Source organism: Eublepharis macularius, chromosome 9, assembly GCF_028583425.1.
Source record: "Eublepharis macularius isolate TG4126 chromosome 9, MPM_Emac_v1.0, whole genome shotgun sequence".
Taxonomy (NCBI): Eukaryota; Metazoa; Chordata; class Lepidosauria; order Squamata; family Eublepharidae; genus Eublepharis; species Eublepharis macularius.
Genome location: NC_072798.1, coordinates 16,695,703 through 16,718,949, shown reverse-complemented (window position 1 = coordinate 16,718,949; position 23,247 = coordinate 16,695,703). Strand labels below are relative to the sequence as shown.

The window sequence follows — 23,247 nt, the reverse complement described above, 5'->3', positions numbered from 1 at the left end:
CAAGCAGATCTACGGTGCTGTTGCTGGAATATGCATAACTGGCCAAAGGTGAGATGGGGGCAGACTTGGAAATGGCCTACTAACACAGCATGTTAAAGTTGCTGAAGCCACCAGAAAGACAGCTACATCGAAGTAACACATGCACTTGAATTGCTAAACTGCTAGAATGGAATCACGGCTGACAAACGGCATAGCAAGACAGTGCCGCCCCACTTCCCTTGCATTAAAAAGAGGCTACGTTTAACACCAGCAAGTATTGCTTTGTGTATTTTACAGCTACGCATCCCTTTAGGGGAAAGGGTGGCAGATTTTAATTTTTTTTCGTCTGCAGCCTCAGACAAATATTCTTAAATATGACTGAGAGAAGAAATCTTGCTGAAAGACCTATCCCAATGACTGCCTGCACAAATTATTTGTTAAAGATGTGAAATCTCCCATTCCATTGAATAAATCTGATTATGACTTGCCTGGTTATCTCTAGACTAGCAGTACCCTCTGCTCCACAACCATTCATGGGGAAAATACTTGAAGCTTGAACTACCCCAAGTGAAAATGTTACCTGGCAATTCTGTTGTCAATGTGTGTTAGACCGCTTGGCGACACGTTCGAAGCACACACCATTTTGATTTTCATAAGCGTTATTATAGTCTAAAAATTCTAAGTTTAGCTAGATCCTAAAGCTTTGGAAGAGAAGATTAGGAGAACATTTTTTGTGCTATTTTGGCAGTGATATCAACAAAATTTCAAGCATTTAATTTTTAAAAAGCCAACATGTTAAATGTGCCATCCTAGGCACATTTAACTGAAGTAAGACCTACTGAACAAACTTTAGAAACCCTGTAATTTCCTTGAAAATTTTTTCAAAATCTGGCATTTAGTATTATTATTTTTTTTAAATTATTCCATCTTCAGCTTCATCACCTCAAAGCCAAGCCATAATGTCCATATGTGAGTTATCTGAGGAAAAGAAAATAAGAATCATCTGCGAACTGCTACGTCAGGCCCCTCCTAATGAATTCAATCATATCTTTGAAGATCTCCGCATTTTGGTTATGGACGATCAGCTGATGAGGAATAAAGCTGCTCAAGAGTGTGCCTATCACAACAAGATGAACATTACAGCTGTGAAATTACAAGGTGGAAATTCTCTAGTGACTCGCTACAATGATCTCAGAGGGAATCGCTTCTTTGATCCACAAAGCACATTTTCGTTCAGATTTGATCACCTGAGTGGAAGAATTGATAAATATTTGCTTCAAGGCACTATAGCAGATGATGCAGAATTATGGAGATCAACGCTTAATGTTGCTTTAAAGTCATACGTGAAGAACCACTTCCCTTCAGGAACTTGCTGCGTTTTCAGAAAAACACTCAAGACCAGCCCTTTTTTTGTGGTCTGCATTGAAAGTCATCAATATCAGCGTTTAGGATTCTTTAATGCCCTTTGGACTTCAGAGTGGACATTTGCCTTCACCCCACCTACGACAGAGGTCACCGGGAACTATCATCTGCAGATACACTGTTTCAAAACAGCTAACTGGCACTTGACAGTCAACAAAACGGTGGAGAGGTCTGTGTCCTTAATTAACCGTGTCCAGCTCGCTATGGAGTTTACACAATTAATTGAAGTGGAGGACAATGAATTTCAGAAGGCTTTGGAAGAAAACCTCCAAGAATTGTCAGTTGATCTATGGAGAACACTACGGAGGAGGATTCCTGTCACTCGCACTGTCATTCACTGGGATAAACTGCTGAATAGACGGACCACAAAGGAGAAAGCAGCTGGAAGCATTATATCTTTACACAGGCTGAAGGGCCTTGCATGAATGAAATATAGGCCAAATAAAACAACAATCACTGAGTGCATTCCCCTTGATTCACTTGATTTATTGCCTGATGGCTCATGAGAATGTGCACTCTTTCAGCACAATGAATAGTATCCAGGACAGGAGTTTCTAGGCTGGAGTGTATTTTCATTTCATTTCATTCTTTCATTATACTGGGCAAAACACCTGAATCCTTTTGTAGAGTTGCCAGCTCTGGGTTGGGAAATTCCTGGAGATTTGGAGAGTGAAGCCTGGGGAGGGTGGGATTTGGGGACAGGAGGGACCTAAGCAGGGTATAATATCATACAGTTCACCCTCCAAAGTAGCCATTTTCTCCATGGGAACTAATCTCTGTAGCCTGAAGATCAGTTGTACTTCTGGGAGATCGCCAGGCCCCACCTGGAGGTTGGCAACCCTAATACTTTGCAAAAGACAAATGTTTCTTCCTATCATGTGACAACAAAATCAAATGGTGGCTGCGCATTTTATGCCACAGCAAAAGCTAAGGTCAAAAATCTTTAATGTGCTTATAAATATTGTTAACAAAATCTCGTAAAATGTTGAGCACCTTTCAAGGCTTTTCTTTGGGGTGAGGAGGGATGGCATAGCCCAATTTTGTCAGATCTCGGAAGCTAAGCAGGGTCAATGGTTGTTGTGGGTTTTCCGGGCTGTATTGCCATGGTCTTGGCATTGTAGTTCCTGACGTTTCGCCAGCAGCTGTGGCTGGCATCTTCAGAGGTGCTACACAGCCCGGAAAATCCACAACAACCATCGTTCTCCGGCCGTGAAAGCCTTCAACTAAGCAGGGTCAGTACGTAGATGGAGGACAACCAAGGAAGACTCTGCCAAGGAAGGCAATGGCAAACCCCCTCTGCTTTTCACTCGCCTTTAAAGCCCCTTGCTGAGGTCGCCACTTGAGGGCACATACACACGCATGCCAAAAAGTGGCAGAGAAATCAAGTTTCTTATGACTGGCTGGCTGGTGATCCTAAGAATTTTCCACCTTCCCCTCTTACATATGATGCAGGCTGCTTACTTGAACAACTGGTTGCTGTATTACTCCTCTGAAGCAGCTTACACTTGGATGTGCTGTCCCATATTGAAAATTACCTGAATAAAGAACTTAAGGTAGTTATGGGGGTTTTGACTCCCTGCAGGGGTAATGAACAACCTTTATGTAGTCTCAAATTTTCAATTACGGTTCATTGTGTGTCCCACTTTCCCTGCTTAAAAATAAGACAGTGTATGAACATTAAACATATGCTCCCCCAAATATGAAAGAACTTTTAGTACTAATCTGCACTCAATTAGTAGGAATGTTCAAACTGGATCAAGGGTTCCCACTTCTGGTCGTGGGAAATTTCTGGAGATTTGGGGGCTGTGCTTGGGGGGGGGGGCACAGCACAGCTTGCAAAGGGGAGGGAGAACAGTGGGGATACGATGCCCTCCAAAACTGCCATTTCCTTCAGGGAACTGATTTCTGTAGTCTGGAGATCACCCAGGAGAATCCCAAGCCCCATCTGGAAGTTGGCAGCCCCCTATGTAGTGGTGGTGGGGAGTGCCGTCAAGTCATAACTGACTTATGGCGACCCCTGCTGGGTTTTCATGGCAAGAGACTAACAGCGGTGGTTTGCCATTGCCTGCCTCTGCAACCCTGATCTTCGTTGGAGGTCTCCCATCCAATTACTGACGAAGGTTGACCCTGATTAACTTCTGAGCTCTGACAAGATCAGGCTTGCCTGGGCTATCCAGGTCAGGGACCCTTACATAGTAGGGCTTAATAAATCTTGTTTAATGGCTGTATATCCCGCTCCTAACCATACTCATAGTAGAACGTGGGAGGGCAGCATATTCAATACTAGGCAATCTTACCCCATGCAGACAGAGACTGAAGTAACAATTGGGGAAATACAATCACAGTGGTGGGTGTGGCTGATGCATGCACAGAAGAATCTTGTGTGAGTCTTTAAGAGTGGAGGCTGCACATACTGTTGGAATTAGTTCAGAACAGGGAAGATGCTTGGAGCTTCCTGGCTTCACCACAGGTGGAAGCAATAGCTTCAGTTGTGTTCAATGTCCTTCCAACATTATGTGCCTACAGCTCCATGATATGAGAAATGACATACACGCTCTAAACCAAAATATCTCACATTTGATTTCATCACAGAAAATCCTCCCCAATCAAACAAAACCATGCATTCATCCCACCATAAGTAAAACAAAAATAGATAGGAAGAGACATGTATTTATTGGCTTTCTTTGATCAAAGAAGTCCATTTAAACATGTGCGCTTTTTTTTCTCATCAGCAGGGCTTTTTTTCAGGGGAACGGAGTTCCGGAACCTCTTGAAAATGGTCACATGGCTGGTGGCCCCGCCCCCTGATCTCCAGACAGAGGGGAGTTGAGATTGCCCTCCGCGCCGCTGGGGCGGCGCAGAGGGCAATCTCAACTCCCCTCTGTCTGGAGATCAGGGGGCGGGGCCACCAGCCATGTGACCATTTTCTCCAAGGGCAACCCACTGAATTCCACCACCTCTTTTCCCAGAAAAAAAGCCCTGTTCATCAGTCACATATTTTGAGAGGCCGATAGTCTAAACTGCACACCAACATCCTAATTTTCTGTGTGCAAGAGGATTGGGGTAAAGGGCTATAAATATCCCATTTTGGGGGGGGCCCGTCTGGAGTCCCAGACATTGAGGTTTCCCCCTCAGTGAGAACTAAGCCACACTCCTACACCATTAAGGATACATTTTACAGCTCATTATAAAAAGTACTGAAACATTTGCTAGCAATATTCCCCTGAACAATGTCCGGTTGGGTGAAGAAAAGCGATACCCATAAGGGAACAGTGTAATACAAAGATTGTCTTAGACAATTGAATTATTTATTCATTAAGATTGCTTTCCCCCTTTCCCCATCAACGCTTCTGCTCCATTTGCTGGAGTGTTTGCCTTAGAGAATATGTGCATAAGGGAAGCCACTAAGTGAGTAGAGCAGGCCACTAATCACAAGGATATTATAATGAGTTTTTCATGGCCCATTGTCGTTTAGTTATCTTCATGGAATTGCTACCCTCTGTTTGCAAAATCTTCCCATTTAGCACGAACATTTAAAAGACGTGTATATATTTTTCAGCATGTAATTTCCAAAGGTGGCGACATTCCTTATGAAACAGACAGCATTTTGGGATTGCTCTTTGTGCAGTCTAGAGTCAAAGTCCACCTCAAGGCATTTGACGACTCTTCGGGCTATAATATTCAGCTGCTATAGACTATAAAACGGGCATTCCTAAGAGCATAAGGAGAGCTCTGCTATTATCAGCTCAAAGGCACGTCTAGTCCAATATCCTTTTCCTGATAATGGCTGGCCAAGTGTTTTTAGGAAGCCCACAGTAGGGCATAAAGGCAACATCTCTCCCCACTTCTGTGCCCCTGCCAGGAAATTAGCACATTGTCTCTATATAATGGAGGTTCTATTTAGCCATCACAACTAACAGTCACTGGTAAACCAGTCCTCTGCCAATGTCCCTCTTTAAAGACATCTGAGCCAATAAAAACATTTAAGCCCATCCTCAACTTGTCAAGAGTCACAAAACCCAAGCGAATCAAGTGCTCCTTTCTCTCTAGAGCTTCTGCTGCACTCTGGCTATGCTGCCTGGAAGATAAAGTGTTTCTTAGCTGCTATGAACCAGAAGTACAAACCTAGAGGGCTGTATTTTCTCCCACCTCCCATGTATTGTGGGGGATCTCCAGGTCCCATCTGGAGGGTGGAAACCTTAGGCGTACAGTTATGGCAATGAATATTAAATACTAGATGGCACACTGTTTTGTGGATGGAAAGCAATGGTTGATTCTAGAACACAGAGCAGAGAATTGTGCGGGAGGGGGGGGAGGGGGCTTCCTAGCCAAAAGACAATAATTTTAAAGCACACAAGCTTAAGGAGCTTATAGCTCAGAAAGCTGTTGAAGCAGGAGGATAATGGTAATGTAGGAAGGAAAACAATTCCGATAGAGTAGAATGCTTTGCAGTGCCAAATATGTCTGGCTGTTTCTGCCCTTCTGGTCCGTTCTTGGAACAGAGCCACCATATTGCTTGGGGAAATTAAACTCTCCCTGATGAAGAGAGAGAAGGAAAAAAAGCTACTTGAGTACAGACATTAATATACCTCCACAGGGCTGGAAAAAGCCAACACTATTTACTATACAAAAGGGAAAATGGCTGCAAGAAAATACAAAGGGTAAGTAGACCAGGGTTAGAACTGTGGTTCTTGGGCATGTAAATAACTTTTGTCTCTCAAAGTACGCAAGGCCCTGTGGTGTCTCTATGCATGGGGAATGTCAGAATGAATAGTCACCAAAGCTTGAAGCTTTGAACAGCTACAAACCCCAGACAGTTTTATTATCTCTGTATCTATACAGGCTTATAGCTAAAGTAATCCTTCTTCCTCTTCCTAGAGTGTTGCCTACGAGAAGACTTGGAATAGGATGGCCTGGAAGCAGAATATTCTGAAACCCTGGCTAGGATCAAAAAACTCACCTTTCATGCCCCTGGCATCCATCTTTTGGTTGTTATCAAATTTCCTGTCCCTAAAGCTCAATGAATATTGATTTTCAGACTCTATTTACGTCTTTGTTTACTCTTACTGTAAATTAATGTGTATTTTTTTCAGTATAATGTGTTTTATGAAAATTTTACACCGTTATCCCTGTGATAAGAGATTTCTAATTTCAAACTACCTAGGCACAGGAATTTATGCATGAGAAAGGTATTAAATAAAAAAGATTAAAATGAAAAAAAGTAATTGCTAAAGGATAATCAATCATACCAGGCACAGCATCCCATTTTAAAACATGCCTAAAATGTCACGGCTGCCTAATGATTTTTCTGTTTTGGTTTACGCCTTAAGCACTATTCCTTTCTCTTAATTTTATCTAACAGCTGTAAAGTTGGCAGATTTCATTATGTAAATATATCTGTACAATGAATTTGGCTAATTCGTCCACTCAGTTGTCGAGGCATTTTTTTTCTTTTTTTTCTCCCCACCTTTTATTTGCATAAATAATGACATACAGTCTGTGATCTAAAATATTCGACTTATTAATCAATGTTTCCTTATAGGTGACTTTCAAGTAACAAATAGAAATAGGACACAATCTAGAACAGATGGGTGCTTAAGCCATTTCCATATGCACAAGGAGGGGGAGTAATTTTAATCGATCCCCCTATCCCAAGGAAGCCCTCAGATTCCTGCCAGTTGTTCCCGGGGATCTCTTGTCCTCCAGCAGTATTAGGGAGGGGCACTGCCTTAGGAGGGCAAAATCAGCATTAATCACGCCCCCTCTTTGCACCTGCAGAAATCTAGACCCATCCCATTGATTTCACCTCTCCCTGGATAGTGATCTTTGTTTATTTCATTTTTTAAGAAAATGAATATGCTGCATCTCCAGAGACCTGCTCAAGCAAGCCCACAAAGTAAATAATACAAGAAAATAAAACGGCCTAAAATTCAAGCCACAAGAACAAGTCGGGGCATTAAGAGAGCATAAAACTATAGCCTAAAAAGGCTTGAAGCACAGCATTAAAACAACTAAAAGGTATATGTGAAGTATAGATGTGTATATCTTTAAGGGAACCCTCGAGCTAGTTTCTGTTCTCCCCATCAGGGCCTGTATAGGAGTGACCTCACTTTCTCCCTTGTTCTGTGTGTGTGTTGGTTGCAGTCTTCCAGGGTGTGGCTTAGCATTCTTAATCCGTAAGTGTTCTGTCTCAGGTGGAAGTAAAGCTGCCAAGCCCCTGAGGGGGGCAGGGGATTTCCTGCCCTGAGCTCCATTTGCCCACCTCTACTGCTAATAGTGGTAACAGTGGGGGGGGGGGGATTTTTTAAAGATAGAATTGCAAGTCATGTAACAACAACATCAGTTGTCAGCATTGTCATTGCATGTGCCAATGTCAGTTCTGGGGGAAACCCAGAAGTGATGCCAAGTAGCTCTTGGAATTGTCAGAAACTCTACAGTTTTACCATAGGGTTTCTGGCAATTCTTAGAGCTACCCACCATTCTGTCTAGGTTTTCGCCAGAAGTGATGTTGCTCGTGTTGGAAGAAGGGACTGACGATGTCTCTTGCTCAGACCTTCAAGACTGCACGCCGAGCAAAAGAAAGGCAACAACCATAGAGTCATTTAGATAGATAAGCTGGTATCAGTCTCCTTCCTGCCAGGGGAACTTCCTTCCCTTCTCTCCTCTTCCTTCTTCTTCCCTGCTTGCACCAGGAGAGGCAGCATGGAGAGAGATGGCCTACTTTCAATCTAAAGCCATCCTTCGCTAGTTAGATCAGTTATTTGTTCTCTCTCTCCTCTAATCCTAAGTAAATATATTTCTTTAGATAAATAAACAGTTATTGGTTCTCTAACTTGGATGAGAGCTTTCTGCATGCAGTTTGTTTAGTAACGTGCCTTAACTAAAACCCAATAGCTTGTGACACCACCATCACCTTGTCTCAGCCCCCAACCCTCACCAGTTGGTAGACGTGGCCTTGCAACCCTATTTGGAAACAATAAACAGACCTATTATTGAAGCTACCAGAGTCTTCTGTATGCTAGCTATTCAGTGTGGAACTGACAGGGAATCCGATGGGTAAGCTTACCTCCATTCACCACTAATTCAAAGCATTTGGTCTGCAGGTAGATACATTCCTGTCCCTGGACAAAGTTTACTGCAAACACACATGCAAACAGAGTATCCAGCTTTTAATCTGGCAAAATAAGAGCCACACCACTCTCATCGCACCTTTGGGGCAAAATGAGCTTCAAAGACTTGTTGCAACCAAGTATAAAAATGGGTATCTAGTGATAGCTAATAATTAAAATAAAGCAGAGCTGGAAAAGAAGGTCATTAGCACATACTGGTCATTAGAGCCCCATGATACCCCACAGGGAAGTTATGGTTTTAAGACAAAATAATAGTACTATGCATTATCTTTCTACAGAACAACTGCCCCTTATTTTTTCTTTTTAAAAAAAGAAGTACAATTACTATTGCTCTTTGCTGCCAGCCAAAGTTCTGCTTCCATTATAAAACAGCGGTATCAGTGATTGTTTTGAACTTCTGTTTCCAGAAATAGGACAAATATCCACAAGCTTTCTGCAAATTATGACGAGCCCCTGACAAATGATCGTTATGTGACAATTATACAAAGGTGGAAACGTTGTGTTTGTGGAGAGACCCCACTAGTGAATCAGAATTGGGTTCAGAACTCAGAGACTTGGATGGAGGAAAGGCTTGCTGTGTACTGCCTCTGCTGTCCCTGTCGAATCCACATTCACCCATTACCCGCATGTTCATCGGATATCTTCTGTTTGCCTCCAATCCGCGATTTTTTCCTCTTCGTTCACATTCCTGCTTCCAATCCGTCTTTCTCGCGCGTCCCTCCGGTCACACGGCCACTCAAAAACCGCTTTTTTGGGCGGGACCTTTTTTTCCCCGCCCATTTTTTTTAGCGCACTTTTCCGTTATTTCGATCTTGCCTTATAAAGAAACATCATTGAAGATAATGATGCCTCTCTTTCCCCCACTGACAGCACTAATGGCTCTCTCCCGTTTCTTTTTTGGAAATTTGGAAGCATGTGGAAAGCTTTCGTGGGCATTTCCTATGCAAGACAGTTCAGTGCCTGAATTTTACTGAAGTTTCACTTCCTTGGAGTGTCATTATTTCGATGTTTCGTAATTTCGATATTACAGTAATATAAAATAAAAAAAATAAAAAACAGTTAAAAAGGAAGTTTTGCGAGTCCGTTCTGAGGATGGATTCACCCCAAAATGATTTTTCAAACTACCAGATTTGATTCAGAAACAGCATAATCAATAAATCCAATGCTATGAAGTCAAAAACAGTCTTTTGCAGACTACGGAGCACTTGCAAGTTGAATCAGCCAATAGGAACTCTCGGAACGGCCGGAGAGACAGGAAGGGGGGTGGTTTTTAAAAAAACCGCGTAAATTGCGCATTGGCCCGTTCACGGCCACCGTGAAACTCCCGTTGAAAACCTGTGACCACATATTCGGGAGAAATGCGAATGAACTGCGTCTGTTTAATGAGGTAATGTGACCAGCACTCGGGATTGCGTGGAGAATGCGGGGAACATGCAACTTAAAATGAGTAATGTGGATTCGACCGCTGTTTTTCGTCCTACTCTACTCAGCTCCCAATTTGTATTCCAGCTCCTGCATGTAATCCATGTACTGTACTGCCCACTAATACCTCTGCAGCCATTTGGGGCTTGGCCATTTTGCCGCCGCTATCTTTCCATCTTTGCATTTAAAGACTGCTTCATGCCTTCCTCTAGTGGACAGATGGCCTTTCATTTCTTTCTGTATTTGTTAAAATCTAAGAGTGAAACAAAAACCAACAAAACCGATTGCGCCAGCAATTAATTTAGTCTGTAAATGCAGCACGGCAGCTTTTAAAATCCGTCAGCTAATGAAGGCATAATAATTTTATTGGATGAAATGTTAAAATTGCATTTTTATTTTTTGTATTATATTCATTAATGTGAGAGTTAAAATCTACAGTTTTAGAATTTTTGAACATATGAACGCTATTACATTTTATGCTGGTCAAGGGCTGTTTTTAATAAAGATTTATTGATTGTCTAATCATGGCTATGGTGCTAGATTAACTCTTCCTCCTGTGCGATTTATCCAATAGAAACACACCCTGCCATAGGTGGCTGAGGGGGCAAAAGACAGGCACAAGAAAAATGAGTCAGTCACACACACACACACCCTTCCCAGCTTCTTGACCCTGATCCAACTTAGGAACCCCATAACTATTATCTCAATAGAGTCAGACGTATATTTTTTGTAAATTTGACCAGTCCTTTATAATGCCATATCCATTAGCTGTGATACCTAAATGAAACTTGCATATACAAAATCAGGATACGTTTTAGTTCTCATGAACAGATGTTGAAGACAAGCAGCGGAGAGGCCAGCTTAGTTACACTCTGCCTGCAAGCTCCAGCGGCACATGCCCGGCCACTGTCGGAAACTGATTGCTGGGTTGGGTGGTCCATGGTCCAATCCAGCAAGAAAGTTCTTGTGTTTTTATAATGATGTATGCAGGGCTTTTTTTCAGCAGGAATGCGGTGGAACGGAGTTCCGGCACCTCTTGAAAATGGTCACATGGCTGGTGGCCCTGCCCCCTGATCTCCAGACAGAGCAGAGTTTAGATCGCCCTCCACCAATCTAAACTCCCCTCTGTCTGGAGATCAGGGGGCGGGGCAACCAGCCATGTGACCATTTTCGCCAAGGGCAATTTAAACTTTAAAAAACTCCCCCCTTGTTCCAGCTGACCTAAAGTGACGTCATTGTGCAGTCCTGAGTTCCACCACTGAGTTCCACCACCTCTTTTCCCAGAAAAAAAGCCCTGGATGTATGGCTTTTATGTGCATTGAATACCATTGGCCCTTGCAAGTCAAACTGTTTCAAGAAGAGGTTAACGCTGTTGAGTCATGGTTCTTTTATTGCGGAAATAGCCAGCTTGCGCGGGAGGGGGGCACTGTTAACAAACATTATTGCTGAAAGTATGTAACATGCACAAAAAGCGAAGCAGGGCTCAGGCTCACTCCCAGCTTGGAAAGCAGAGGAATATGGCGGTAACCTATAAATTGTGCAACAGGGGAGAGTTAGTATATGACTTGCAATCAAAGTTTCCATGTACATGAATATGAATCGATCTCCCAAACAGTTCAACAGCCTCACCAATCTAAACTGGCTATAACCAACAATACTGTTGTGAAAATGGAAAAAGCAGTTCCCCAAGGAAAGAAGGAAACCAGAAGCAGGTACAGCCCATCTATGCCTCTTTATTTATCCATGTCAGAGAATGTCTGTGATTCACTCCTAGGGGAAAAGATGAATGAATCAGTGTGCTTTGGTCCAAAATCATGTTAGGACGAAACCTCTGTTGCTGCTTCTGGATTCCTAGATTCCACCAACAGAATGCCCAGGGGCACAGGAAGGATGGTGGAAGGGAGCCATGATTCCCTGCACAGAGGTGCCCTGTGTCCCCTTTGGGGCCCTTTGGATATACAGGCATTCCATCCATTACTCCAATGTGCATTTTGCTAGGTCACTCTTTATAGTCTTGAGCTCTACAAACTGTGCTCTACATGTCCTGTATCTCTTTGGGCTCTTGCTACAGAACAATTTAGGCACGGCATAAAAGATAAAAAAACTCTTGTTCAGTTGTCCAAATCCCACTAGCAGAGCATTTAAGTTATATTTTCTGATTTTAGAACTTGGATATTTTTTCCCCAAGAAAGGAGGCTGCAATCTAATTCCCAGGGTGATTAATATATTTAAGCCTAAACGAACAAATACTTCACTAAGATGAAGGCTAACTACTCAAAGGGGCATACAAATAGGGAAGAATCGCAGAATCCGTGATCAGATCGGTAATTTAACTGCAAAGCAGGTATGACGGACATAAGATGTGTGATGTGGATCTGAGAAAGGGAGACTTGACTCCCCCTGCACCTTTTCCCTGATTGGAAATGGGCCTCCCGAGGCTGCTTTTAATCCCAGGAGGCGAAAGAAACCTGGAACAATATGAGACCTCCCTCTCCAATGAGGCCATCCAAGGAAGCTGATGGGCCATAGATTCAGGAAGGACAAAAGGAAAGACTTCCTTACACAACGAGTGACTCAGATGTGAAATTCACTGCCAGAGGATGTAGCGATGGCCACGGGCCCAGACTATTTTTAAAGGGGATTAGACTCATTCATGGAGCAAAAGTCTATCACTGGCTACTAGCCGTGGTGACTGAAGGGGAGCCTCCACATACAGAGGCAGTACTCATCTGAACACCAGAGCCAGGAGGCAACTTCAGGGACAGACCTCGGCCTCAATGGCCTATTGTTGGTCCTCCAGAGTAACTGGCTGGCCACTGTGTGAGGCAGGATGCTGGACTAGATAGACCACTGGTCTGATCCCATGCGGCTCTTCCGATGTTCTTATGGGTGTTTGGTGGTTTTTTCCCCCCTCCTGGGAGTTAAAGCATTTTCAACTGGATAAATGATACAAGGGGGAGAATTAAGCCGCCCTGCTTTATTGCAAAGGCCCCAGTTCATTCAGAGGTCTCCTGGAGATACTTTCTGCAGTGCCCACATGACATGTTGGTGAATTAGAAAATGTGTCAAACTATCTCATCCCTTTGCCTCTCAACCATTTCTTGAAACTCCAGGAAACTGGGATCCTCTTTCCTGTTCTTCTTGTTTCACTCTGTAACATTTTCTAACGGGAGTTTCCTTCACTGGAATTCAGCAGGGCAGCTTCTAAGGCAGCCCTGGCTCATAGAGCCCCCATACCTTCCTGTTGGGTCAGGCCCTCTCTGTCTTCCTGTACTTCCTTCTGCATTTGAAAAACTGTGAGCAATTAAGGGGGAAAAACTCAATGTGTATAGGGCAGCACAGCCCCTGGGAACGCAAAGGGAAATCATGAGGTTCGTAGCCTTGACAAAGGGGTCACCACCATTGTGGAGAATCAAGGCAGCTACCCATATGGAGAATGTTCCAGTTTATATTGGTGTAGTGGTTAAGAACGGCAGGACTCTAATCTGGAGAACTGGGTTTGATTCCCCACTCCTCCGCTTGAAATCAGCTGGGTGACCGTGGGTCAGACACAGCTCTCTCAGAGCTCTCTCAGCCCCAACCACCTTGCAGGGTGATTGTCATGAGGATAATAATAACACACTTTGTAAACTGCTCTGAGTGTGGCATTAAGTTATCCTAAAGGGAGGTATATAAATCAAATGTTGATAAAAAATGCCTCCAAAAGATCCCAGATAGGTAATAAGCATGGTAGCATGTTTGCATGCTTCTATAGGTGTGTGGAGACTCACCAATGTGTATACAAAAAGGGTCCTAGAATCGTCTCCTAGTGATGCCAGCCACAACTTCAAACAACATGTGACTGTATACAGTAAAGCACCAACAGCTAAAATCAGCTGAGCAGCTTGCAAAAATTTCAAAAGGATGCTCTTTAAAATAAATAAGTTGATCTGTATGAAGGGGGAGGCACACAGTTCACTCCTGTAGGGACTTCACTAACAATGCTATGCTGAAGAAGGCAGCTCTGACTCTCGAAAGCTTACAGTCTGAAAATCTTGTTGGTCTCTAAGATGCCACTGGACTCAAATCCTGCTATTCTGCTGCAGACCAACACAGCTACCCACCTAATTATCCTCATGGCTGGCACCATATTCAGCCCCATGGAGTGTAAAGGTGTCTGAAGAAGGGAGCTCTCGAAAGCTTACACTCTGATAATCTTGTTGGTCTCTAAGGTGCCACTGTTATCAAACCCTGCAATGCTATCCTATGCAGAGTTACTCCAGTCTAAACCCATTGGAATCCAGGGGTTTAGCCTGGAATAAGTCTGCAGAAGATTGCAGAATTAACAGTCATCAAAACAGAACAGGGCTGCAAATCCCATGTTCAAGTGTACAGTATCACAAATTAACACCAAGCAAGTAACATGGCTGGAGGAAAAGAAATTAATGCTAAGGCATTTACTGGAACAATTTTTATGTCAGCAGTGATAGTGCCAAAACCACTATATGCTGATTGCTACTAATTCCAAGTTATGTTGCATATAATAATAGTGAGAAGAACAATTTGTCAATAAAGGTATGAAAGGGCTTTGTTGTGCCTGACAATAGCTAATGAATACCTTTGTTCATGCTTAGAAGTGGTAAAGTATATTGGCCAAGGAAGTCATTGGAAGCGAGCGAAAGCTGATCTTCTACAACGAAGCGGACTAAGGCAAGTTCTGGAACTTGAACTTGGAAAGTGAGCGTTTCATTCCACCTAGGACACAAAGCTGAAAGTAAAGAGAGCAACATGAAACAGGCAACGATCTCTTAAAAGAGCCTTGGCGTGGTAATTCACTGGGTTTTATTCACTGGCTTGTGAACATAAAACCACCAGTGAGGAAAACGTTTCTCTCTGCCCACTATAGGACAACTTGTACACTTGCTAATATAGAGGCATGAAAAAGCAAGGTAAATGAAAGCTCTCATTGACTTCATTATTCTTGAATTAGGGCTTTGGCCATGGCACAGTCGTATGTTTTATAGCTCCTCCCGCACAAGGGCATTCTCATCTCCATCTTCATGTGTTGTTTTGGCTTCAAAGTGTTGTTTAATATAGCAGTCATGGAGTTTGCTTATGCTCTGTTTCAACATTATTAAATCTTTAAACCTTTTTCATTCATTTTTTTTCTTTTTCTTTAAATCTTGCAAATTGCATGTATATACCCATTACCGCCCACCTAATCTCAGAACGCAGGGGCAGGCACCCGTAGCAGGGCCTTGGAAGATGACCATTTGGTCAGGTAGGTTCATAAAGGAGTAAGAGGTCCTTTATGTATGCCAGTCTCAAACCATATAGAGCTTTAAAAATCAACACCAGCACCTTGAATTATACCCAGAAATAGGTTGGGAGGCAATGTAGATGGGTCATGACTGGCATGATACGGTCCCTACACCCCACTCCAGTCAACATCCTGGCTGCTGTATTCTGCTCCAATTGAAGTTTCTGAGCACTCTTCAAGGGCAGCCCCATGTAGAGTGCATTGCAGTAATCTAATTTAGATGTAACCTGGGTATGCATCACAGTGGTCAGATTTTTTTTTTGGCTCAAGAAAGACTGCAGCTTGCTACCTAGTTGGAGCTGGCAAAAGGTACTCCTGGCCACAGCTGCCATCTGCTTATCTATCCAGCTGTAGGCCTTGGTCCAAGAGCACCTCCAGACTACAGACATGTTCCTTCAAGTGGAGTCCAACCCCATCCAGAATGGGTGACACCTTAAGCCCTGGGTCAGACCTTCTACTCACCAGGAGCACTTCCATCTTGTCAGGTTTAAGCTTCAGTTTATCACCCCCAAATTCACTCCAAAGCTGCCTCCAGGCACTGGTTCGGGGTTTCTACAGCCTCCCTGGGGTTGGCTGGAAGTGTGAGATACCAGGCCTTGTGGTTCCATCGCCCCTCTATAGGAGTTAATCTGATGGCTGTCACAAAATCCCCACTCTCAGATATAATTCACTTTGCTGTTTAGTTTGTGTGATTTACAGAGGGAAAACAAAGGGGCAATTTCAGAAAGGAAAGAGTGGGTCCTCTGGTGACAATAGAATGGGTAATGCTCCCGAGATTCCTCGTGGTCTTAGGGCCTGTCCATGCCAGCTCTTGAATTGGTCTGCCCTGTACATCATCCTGAGTCATTCGAGCTCAACTTCTATCTCTGACTTTGCCCTCCCATTTCTACAAGGCAACGGGTACTTATACTTCCTCTTGGGTAAACTTACTTTCTTACCACAGACTCATCTGTTACAGCATCTCCTCTTCACTAAATTCACAAAACAAGACTTGATGGTTTCAAACAACACATTACTATGCCTCCTTTTGCTTGCAACGAGGCACGGAAATGTAGTAGCTGCTTTATTTATTTACTCTCCAGCCTGATGGAAAAGTATCACACTAACACATTCCAGAGGAGTTTTCTTTCAGGATTGGTGTGGTACATGGCTGCTCTTTTTAAAAAATTTATACAATGATATGCTGTTTCAAGGTGAGTCACTCAAGCAACCCAACTGATCTTAATTTCACCCTTAAAGGAAAATCAATTTAAAACGTGTTTCAGAAATCACTCCAGGGATGGGTGGAAGAAAGAGTCCAGGTGATAGCTAAGCAGGGGAGCTTTTGTTTATAGACCTGAAGGACCAATTCTCACTGAGCCCAATCCTGAGGAAGAAAATTGTTCACAATGCAGTCAGCACATTTCCATAGTGCCTCAAATAACATATGTTCACACACATCATAAAATAGTGTTGCCAGCAGCCTGGAGAAAAAAAGTCCTGCTTCTTTAAGAGAGGCTTAATGGCATGGTATTTACCAGGTGACTTTATTCACCTCCATGCCATGAAAAGTTTTAGCTGCCCATTTCCCCATATTAAGCCTCTATTAAAGAAACTGGACTTTTCCCCCCCAGCCCTGTTGGCAACCAAGGACAAACCACCTACACAAAAAAGAAATCCTTGAAAGATGAGAACTCTGGTACCAACTCTGATTTCTTTTTTTCTGTCAGGCCCTGTTCTCTTTCTTTTGTAGCTTAGACTAAAAAATAAACAGCAATCTAATCAAACCAAATCACTTCCACCTCCAACTGTTGTGTTCTTCTGAACAAAGCATACACTTTCCCTCTGCTCCCTCCTGCAAAACATGCCTGGTCTTGCAACAGTTTATCCAAATAGCAGAGGCTGGAGCTTACAGAATGTAAGAATTTAGTTTGTCTGATCTGTGACCTCTCTGTTCCAGATCAAAGCCATTAACGGCGCTGCAGGATGGAACCCATATTTGTATGGCACAAACTGATGGGAAGAGGAGAGACCCACAGTGTATTCGGATGAGCAGGAGTTTCACATAATCAAGGCTCAGGTAATGGAATGTATACAATGCAATTACACACTCCTAGTGTATCTTTCCTGCTTTTCTTATTGATTCATGCATCGCTGCTACTAGATACATGTTCATTTGCCAGAGGAACAACTTTGATAAGCTATGTAAGTTAATGAGTTGAGTTCCTAATTTATTGGAGCCTTACACAATCAATAGACTGGTGCACTTACCGTTGCCCTTTACTACACAAGTCTGTTGTTTTGCCTGGTCTTCTGTAACACCATGAATTTCAATTATAACCAGGGGGTCAGCTTTATTGGTCCGGGAGAGGTTACTAGGCGGTAGCTGATGGCCGCTTATAAGCTGTACAATAGAAAATGATATATAAGCTTCAACTCAAGCTATCAAACAAAATATATTATTGTTTTTGTTTCCATGCTTTGGTTGAGATGCTGTCTCCTAAAGATGGTGAAAAAAAAGGTAAACATTATTTACCTCAGCTAATGGGAAAAGGCCACATGTACTTACCAGAGTATGTCATGTTGTGACAGAATGCACGTTAAAGAAGGTTTCTTAAGTGCAGCACTCAGAAAACTGAAAGGGAAGGAGTCAACAATTGCCTGGAATGAGACCTTGATAGACCAGTCAGCCTTCAGGATGACATTTGGTTGCTGACAGATTTTGAGTTCAGTAGAGTTTGTGAGTGAGTCTGACAGGGAAAATAACACAGGTTCCCTTCTGAAGTGAAGGAAAAGAAATCTTTTGACCTCATTATCTTGAGGAAGAATTCTAGTTAAGAATTCCAAGTATAAAAGCTAGCACAAGCTGAAACCCATTTACACAGTCCCGATAGCACTGGGGGGGGGGCGTGTTTTTGGCAAGAGCGATTGGGTAGTAAGTGGAGACTCCCATTCAAGCCAAGTGAAAAAGTGTTATATCTTAGGAGAAGAAGATTAATTCCTGCCCATTGTCTAAAGGGGGTTTGGCTCTGAGAAGGATCCCGGTCTGTTGTAAAGGGAAAACAGTTTTGAACTAATGTCAGAAAACCTGAGTTGTCAAAGAGAACTCTGTGAAGAAATGTTGCTGTAACCAAAGTATTAAACAAAACACCTCTCACTGTTAAGGATTAAGAATATAGACACTAAGCTTCAAGGAAATTATTTTGCCTATTTCTTAAAGAGTATTCTGTTCTACAAACAAATTTTATCTCAGTACTTTAATTCCCAGATTGCCCTTATTCCATCCCTGCCTGTTCAATAAAGTTGTTGCTACTTTTGAATGTTATACAGTCTCCTGTGCCATTTCCAACACAGAGGAAGGAGGGCTCCTACTTTTCCCCTCATGCAGTTTCTGGGCTGGGCTAAAAAGCCAAAATTATAACTGCTTATCAGGGTGGGATAAAATTAACTTTACAAACACAAACAGAGACATGATACTTGAGCCTGCTCAGCCAAAGCAGGCAAACTTGGATTTTGGTAGGAAAATCTGCCTCAAAGCAGGGGAGTAATGGGGGATCTATCATACATGTTTTCAGGCTGTAGTCCTTTGCAAGCTTGGTAGGGTTGCCAACCTCCAGATGGGACCTGGAGAGTTCACAGAATTGATCTCCAGACTACAAAGATCAGTTTCTCTGAAGAAAATAGCTGCTTTGGACGGTAGGGAGGGGTTGTGCCTCCATGTTAGAATATCTGCTTGGCATGCAGAAGGTCCCTGGTTCAATACCCAGCAACTCCAGTTAAAAGGATCATGTAGTAGGTGATGTGAAAGACCTTTGCCTAAGGCCATGGAGAACAGCTGCTGGCCTGAGTAGACAATGCTGACTTTGATGGACCAATAGTCTGATTCACTATAAGGCAGTTTCATGTGAGTTCGTGTGCGATTTTATGGTAATATTCCCTGTGGAGGTCCCTCCCCAAACCCTGTCCTTTCCAATATCTGCCCTCAAATCTCCAGGAAATTCACTAACCAGAGTTGGCAACCCTATGTCTGCTAGGACTAAGCCTTTTGACCTACTTCTGTATAACATCTGGTTAAAAATAATTGTCTAATGCCTTGCATAGAACTGAGCTCTATAAGAAGCTTCCAAAGAACATAAAAAGATGCGGCAATTTTCTCTTTCCAATTACTTTTATTCTGAGGTGTAACAGCCTTTCAGTATGTCCACCACTGGCACCACCACTCCCAATATTGCAAGACTGGAAAGTGCCAGTCATAGTCAATGCTAAGGCTCCAGCACTGCACACTTCTCGCTTGTGGCTACCTGCAGCATCAGCCCTTTCTTCGGGCTTCCCGCCCTCAAAGCTAAGTGAGCAACAGAGCTTTGCCAGCAGGGGATGCTGTGCCCTAACTCTGCATTGAAGGCATATGCTTTGGAGACTCAGAGCACACCTCTGCTCCTCGAAGATGCTGCTTTTGGCGTGGCATGTGAAGGGTTTGTTGTGCTCCTCTCTGATGGGGCCAGATGAAAACCCCCAGGACCAAGGTGCCTTTCATAAGACACCTGCTGTCATTGTTGCCACAGGTCTGAAATTAGCAGGCCCTGCACTTCACTCAGCCTGCTCCAAGCTGCTAGCAACCCACTAGGAACGGACCCAGAAAGTTAAAGGGCCAGTCCACCCCTGTGGATAGCAACCAGCAATATTAAAAGTATCATTTTTTAAGCCAGTGACTAAGGGACTAGACGAATGATGTTGGAAAGTACCATCGAGTTGTACCCTCTGATGGCAACCCCTGCTGAGGTTTTCAAGGCAAGAGACAGAGGTGGTTTGCAATTGCCTGCCTCTGCATAGTGACCCTGGTCTTCTTTGGAGGTCTCCCATCCCACTACTAACCAAGCCAAACCTCCTTAGCCTCCAAGATCTGATACAATCCAGCTTGCCTGGGCTATCCAAGTAAGATCAGTAAACTAAAATAAATAAAGAGAGCCCCCCCCCCAAAAAAAACATTCACATAGTCAACTAAAATACCCAATTCACAAGTTACCTTGGAAGCATTAGCGCTTAGCTGTGGGATACATAAATGAATAAGATTAACAAACACTCCTAAAAAAAACAACCCTTGAGATACTGGAAAACTCTTCATCTGATGCTAGGGTGCAACCCTTCAGGTGACAACCCTCAAGAGCATTGTGGGGGAGGGTTGCAATTCTGGAAACCAGCACGGCACAATGGTTGTGCTATGGTTTTTACTATAGAGATATCGGGAATTCCTAGAGTGTCACAAGATGCTGTGACATTACTTCTGGGTATGCCAGCGTGGTAGAAAACCCCTACCTGATTCCTAAAACTAAATGAGCTAGACAGCAGGCAAGCAGCGAAGCAGGCAGAGTTCCTGGGTCAAGGAACCATTTCAGAAAAGGTCTCATCTGCTATTTTCTGTTTTAATAAAATATTTTTGGCAGGCAGGCAGGCAGGCAGAGGGGGGGGGGAGAGAGAGAGAGAGAGAGAGAGAGAGAGAGAGAGAGAGAGAGAGAGAGAGAAAGAAAGAAAGAAAGAAAGAAAGAAAGAAAGAAAGAAAGAAAGAAAGAAAGAAAGAAAGAAAGAAAGAAAGGGCCTCATCTGTAACTGATCACCCTCCATGCCACTCGAAGAAAGGGCAGACATGGTAGGACCTCAGCAAAAGAACTTAGCTGACTGGCAGGCTCATCTTTGAAATAAATAGGGCAGGAAAAACGATTCAAGTGAAAATTTTTAATTTAATGTTATTATTATAAAGCTGACTGGGCAAACCAAAATCACTGTCACATGTGTACAAACATGGGGCAAAGCATTTATTGTGTAACTAGACAAGGAACTACAGCACTGGTATTTAATAACCTGTCAAATGGCTTTGATGACTAAATAGCGTTTGCAGAAGCTAGTCTCAGCAACTGCGATATTCAAGGTATTTACTTCCAGCTGCAATCCCAGAAAGGTACAAGAAAATATTGCAGCTAATAAATCAAGTGAGTGTGATTTATTTTAGATCTGACTGGAGATTTTTCAGCATTGTCGTGAGTGTTGCAGCTAGAGCTAAAAGGTCTAATTCACTAGGATTTCAAGCACAAAGAGTATGTATGTTGTCACTGAGGAGTGATAACACTGATCGCAGCCTAAAGAAAACCGTAACCGGACAATGGGGAGATAATACATTCCCCCTTCTTTTCAAAGGTTTGGCCTCTGGAAACTCAGTGGCCCACCATGCTAGGAGCCAGAGAAAGAATAGTCAGTCCAAAGGTGCTTCAGGGAAGGATTGAGAAGGCTTCTGTCACCACTTGTGACAAGGTCAGGCAGCTGGTTGTCCATACCCATGGAGGGCCAGGAGGACTGCAGCCTGATGGGAACTGAGAGAAGCTGAAGGAAGGGAAAAGGTTGTCCAGGCAGCATCAAGAAGCTGGCTCTCGGAGGGCCGAGCATGCCCGAGGTGGAGCAGATTTTGGCAGATGACCCTTGTCCTGATCTGGGCTAACAAAGATCAGCAGCAGCAGTTGGGAAATATTGGGGCCATGAGGCAGCTAGACCAGGCTGCTGGTTGAGGCAGGCTTCAAAAATAGAAGTAGGATGCTGTTTGGGGTGGCCAATGGAGTCGCGAGAGGGATTTGCGGGCCATGTGACAAGACGAGTGCTGCCAACCACTTCCTCGCCTTGACTGTATGAAGCTTGGGATAAATGTCTGCAATGAACTGACTTGGGAGTCCTGCGTATTTGGGGAGGATGGGACTTATGATCACGAAGGAGATTTTCCCAGGGTGAGTCTTTTCCATTGCACTCTGGGTGGGCTGACCTCTGTGATTTCCTCAAATGCAGGAAACTCGACTGCATAATTTGCCTAACCTGTTACAGGCTCCAGTGCTTCAGGCTGTGCAGGAGCTGCCCAGCCCTGCAACCCCACCCCAATCCAGTACTAAAAACCACATGGCCAAAAAAAATAATCCCTGCTAGGTGCCAGAAACAGTGAAGGTATTTGACCCTTACCGTAGACCTATCCCATGACAAAATCTATATCCTAGTGATGATGACATAGTTTGGATTCCCCTGCATGAGCCAGGCAGGCACTCTCTATCAGGGTCCCTCTACATGTTATTTCTTTTACAGGTTCTCCATGGAGCCAACCCGTCCCCGCGCAGTCACACAGCAGCTCTGGGAAATGGCTTCTGTTAAAAAAATGAGAGTATAAATGAGCTCAGAAAGCTGCTACCGGGGGAGGGAGAGATCCTGCCTTTCTCCCAAGCTTTTTTTCCTTGTGCAAATAACAGCACAGGGAAGGAGAGTTTCCCCATTTCTGCTGCCTCATGTGCACTCAGTGCCTCCACTTGGAGCAGCAGAAATGGGGAAATCTCTCCTCTCTGCACTGTTTTTGCACGGGGAAAAGACGCTTGGGAGAAAGGCAGGAGCTCTCCCTCCCCCGACAGCAGCTTTCTGAGCCCATTTGCATGCCTTTTTTTTTTTTAATAGAAGCCAATCCCCGAGGTGATGCGTTTCTGTGCAGAGCATCGATTGGTTCCATAGAGAAGTCGTAAAAGAAGTAACGTGTAGAGTAACTCTCACACTTCAGCAGCATTAGGCTTTCCATCCTCACTCCAACTCTGAATACACATCCCTAGTGTGGGAAGAAAATCCACAAACTGCTTCCTGATGCCATCTCAGACAGCATCCTGGGTATTTTCTAATGGCCTGTTGATCAGTGTGTACAAAGCCATGCGCGTTGGTCAGAAATCTGCGTTAAAAGCTAGGGCTTTTTTTCAGCTGGAACGCAGTGGAACAGAGTTCCGGAACCTCTTGAAAATGGTCACATGGTTGTTGGCCCCGCCCCTGAACTCCCCTCTGTCTGGAGATCAGGGGGTGGGGCCACCAACCATGTGACCAGTTTCTCCGAGGGCAACCCACTGAGTTCCACCACCTCTTTTCCCAGAAAAAAGCCCTGTTAAAAGCTATGACAGATCTTCAGAAGTGTGTCTGTAAGATCAGAAATAACAAAACATGCTCTTTTATTGATAC

General features: G+C 43.6%; 2 protein-coding genes across 2 annotated transcripts in view; one reads left to right on the top strand and one right to left on the bottom strand.

Moving 5' to 3' along the window:
- Positions 1–938: 938 nt before the first annotated feature.
- On the top strand, positions 939–1,826 carry CAPZA3 (capping actin protein of muscle Z-line subunit alpha 3). Its single transcript, XM_054988602.1, has one exon. The coding sequence runs from the start codon at positions 939–941 to the stop codon at positions 1,824–1,826; it is 888 nt and encodes a 295-aa protein (XP_054844577.1).
- A 9,566-nt stretch (positions 1,827–11,392) lies between these two features.
- PLCZ1 (phospholipase C zeta 1) overlaps positions 11,393–23,247 on the bottom strand; it is a 62,374-nt gene continuing 50,519 nt past the window's right edge. The window contains exons 11-13 of the mRNA XM_054988598.1: positions 17,503–17,635; positions 14,551–14,700; positions 11,393–11,481 (exon numbers count right to left, since the gene is read on the bottom strand). Of these exons, the coding sequence (XP_054844573.1) occupies positions 11,393–11,481; positions 14,551–14,700; positions 17,503–17,635 (372 nt within the window). The remainder of the gene's footprint in view (positions 11,482–14,550; positions 14,701–17,502; positions 17,636–23,247) is intronic.

Excerpts from the sequence above, each read along its gene's own strand:
- CAPZA3 (XM_054988602.1), top strand. The coding sequence starts at position 939 with ATGTCCATATGTGAGTTATCTGAGGAAAAGAAAATAAGAATCATCTGC.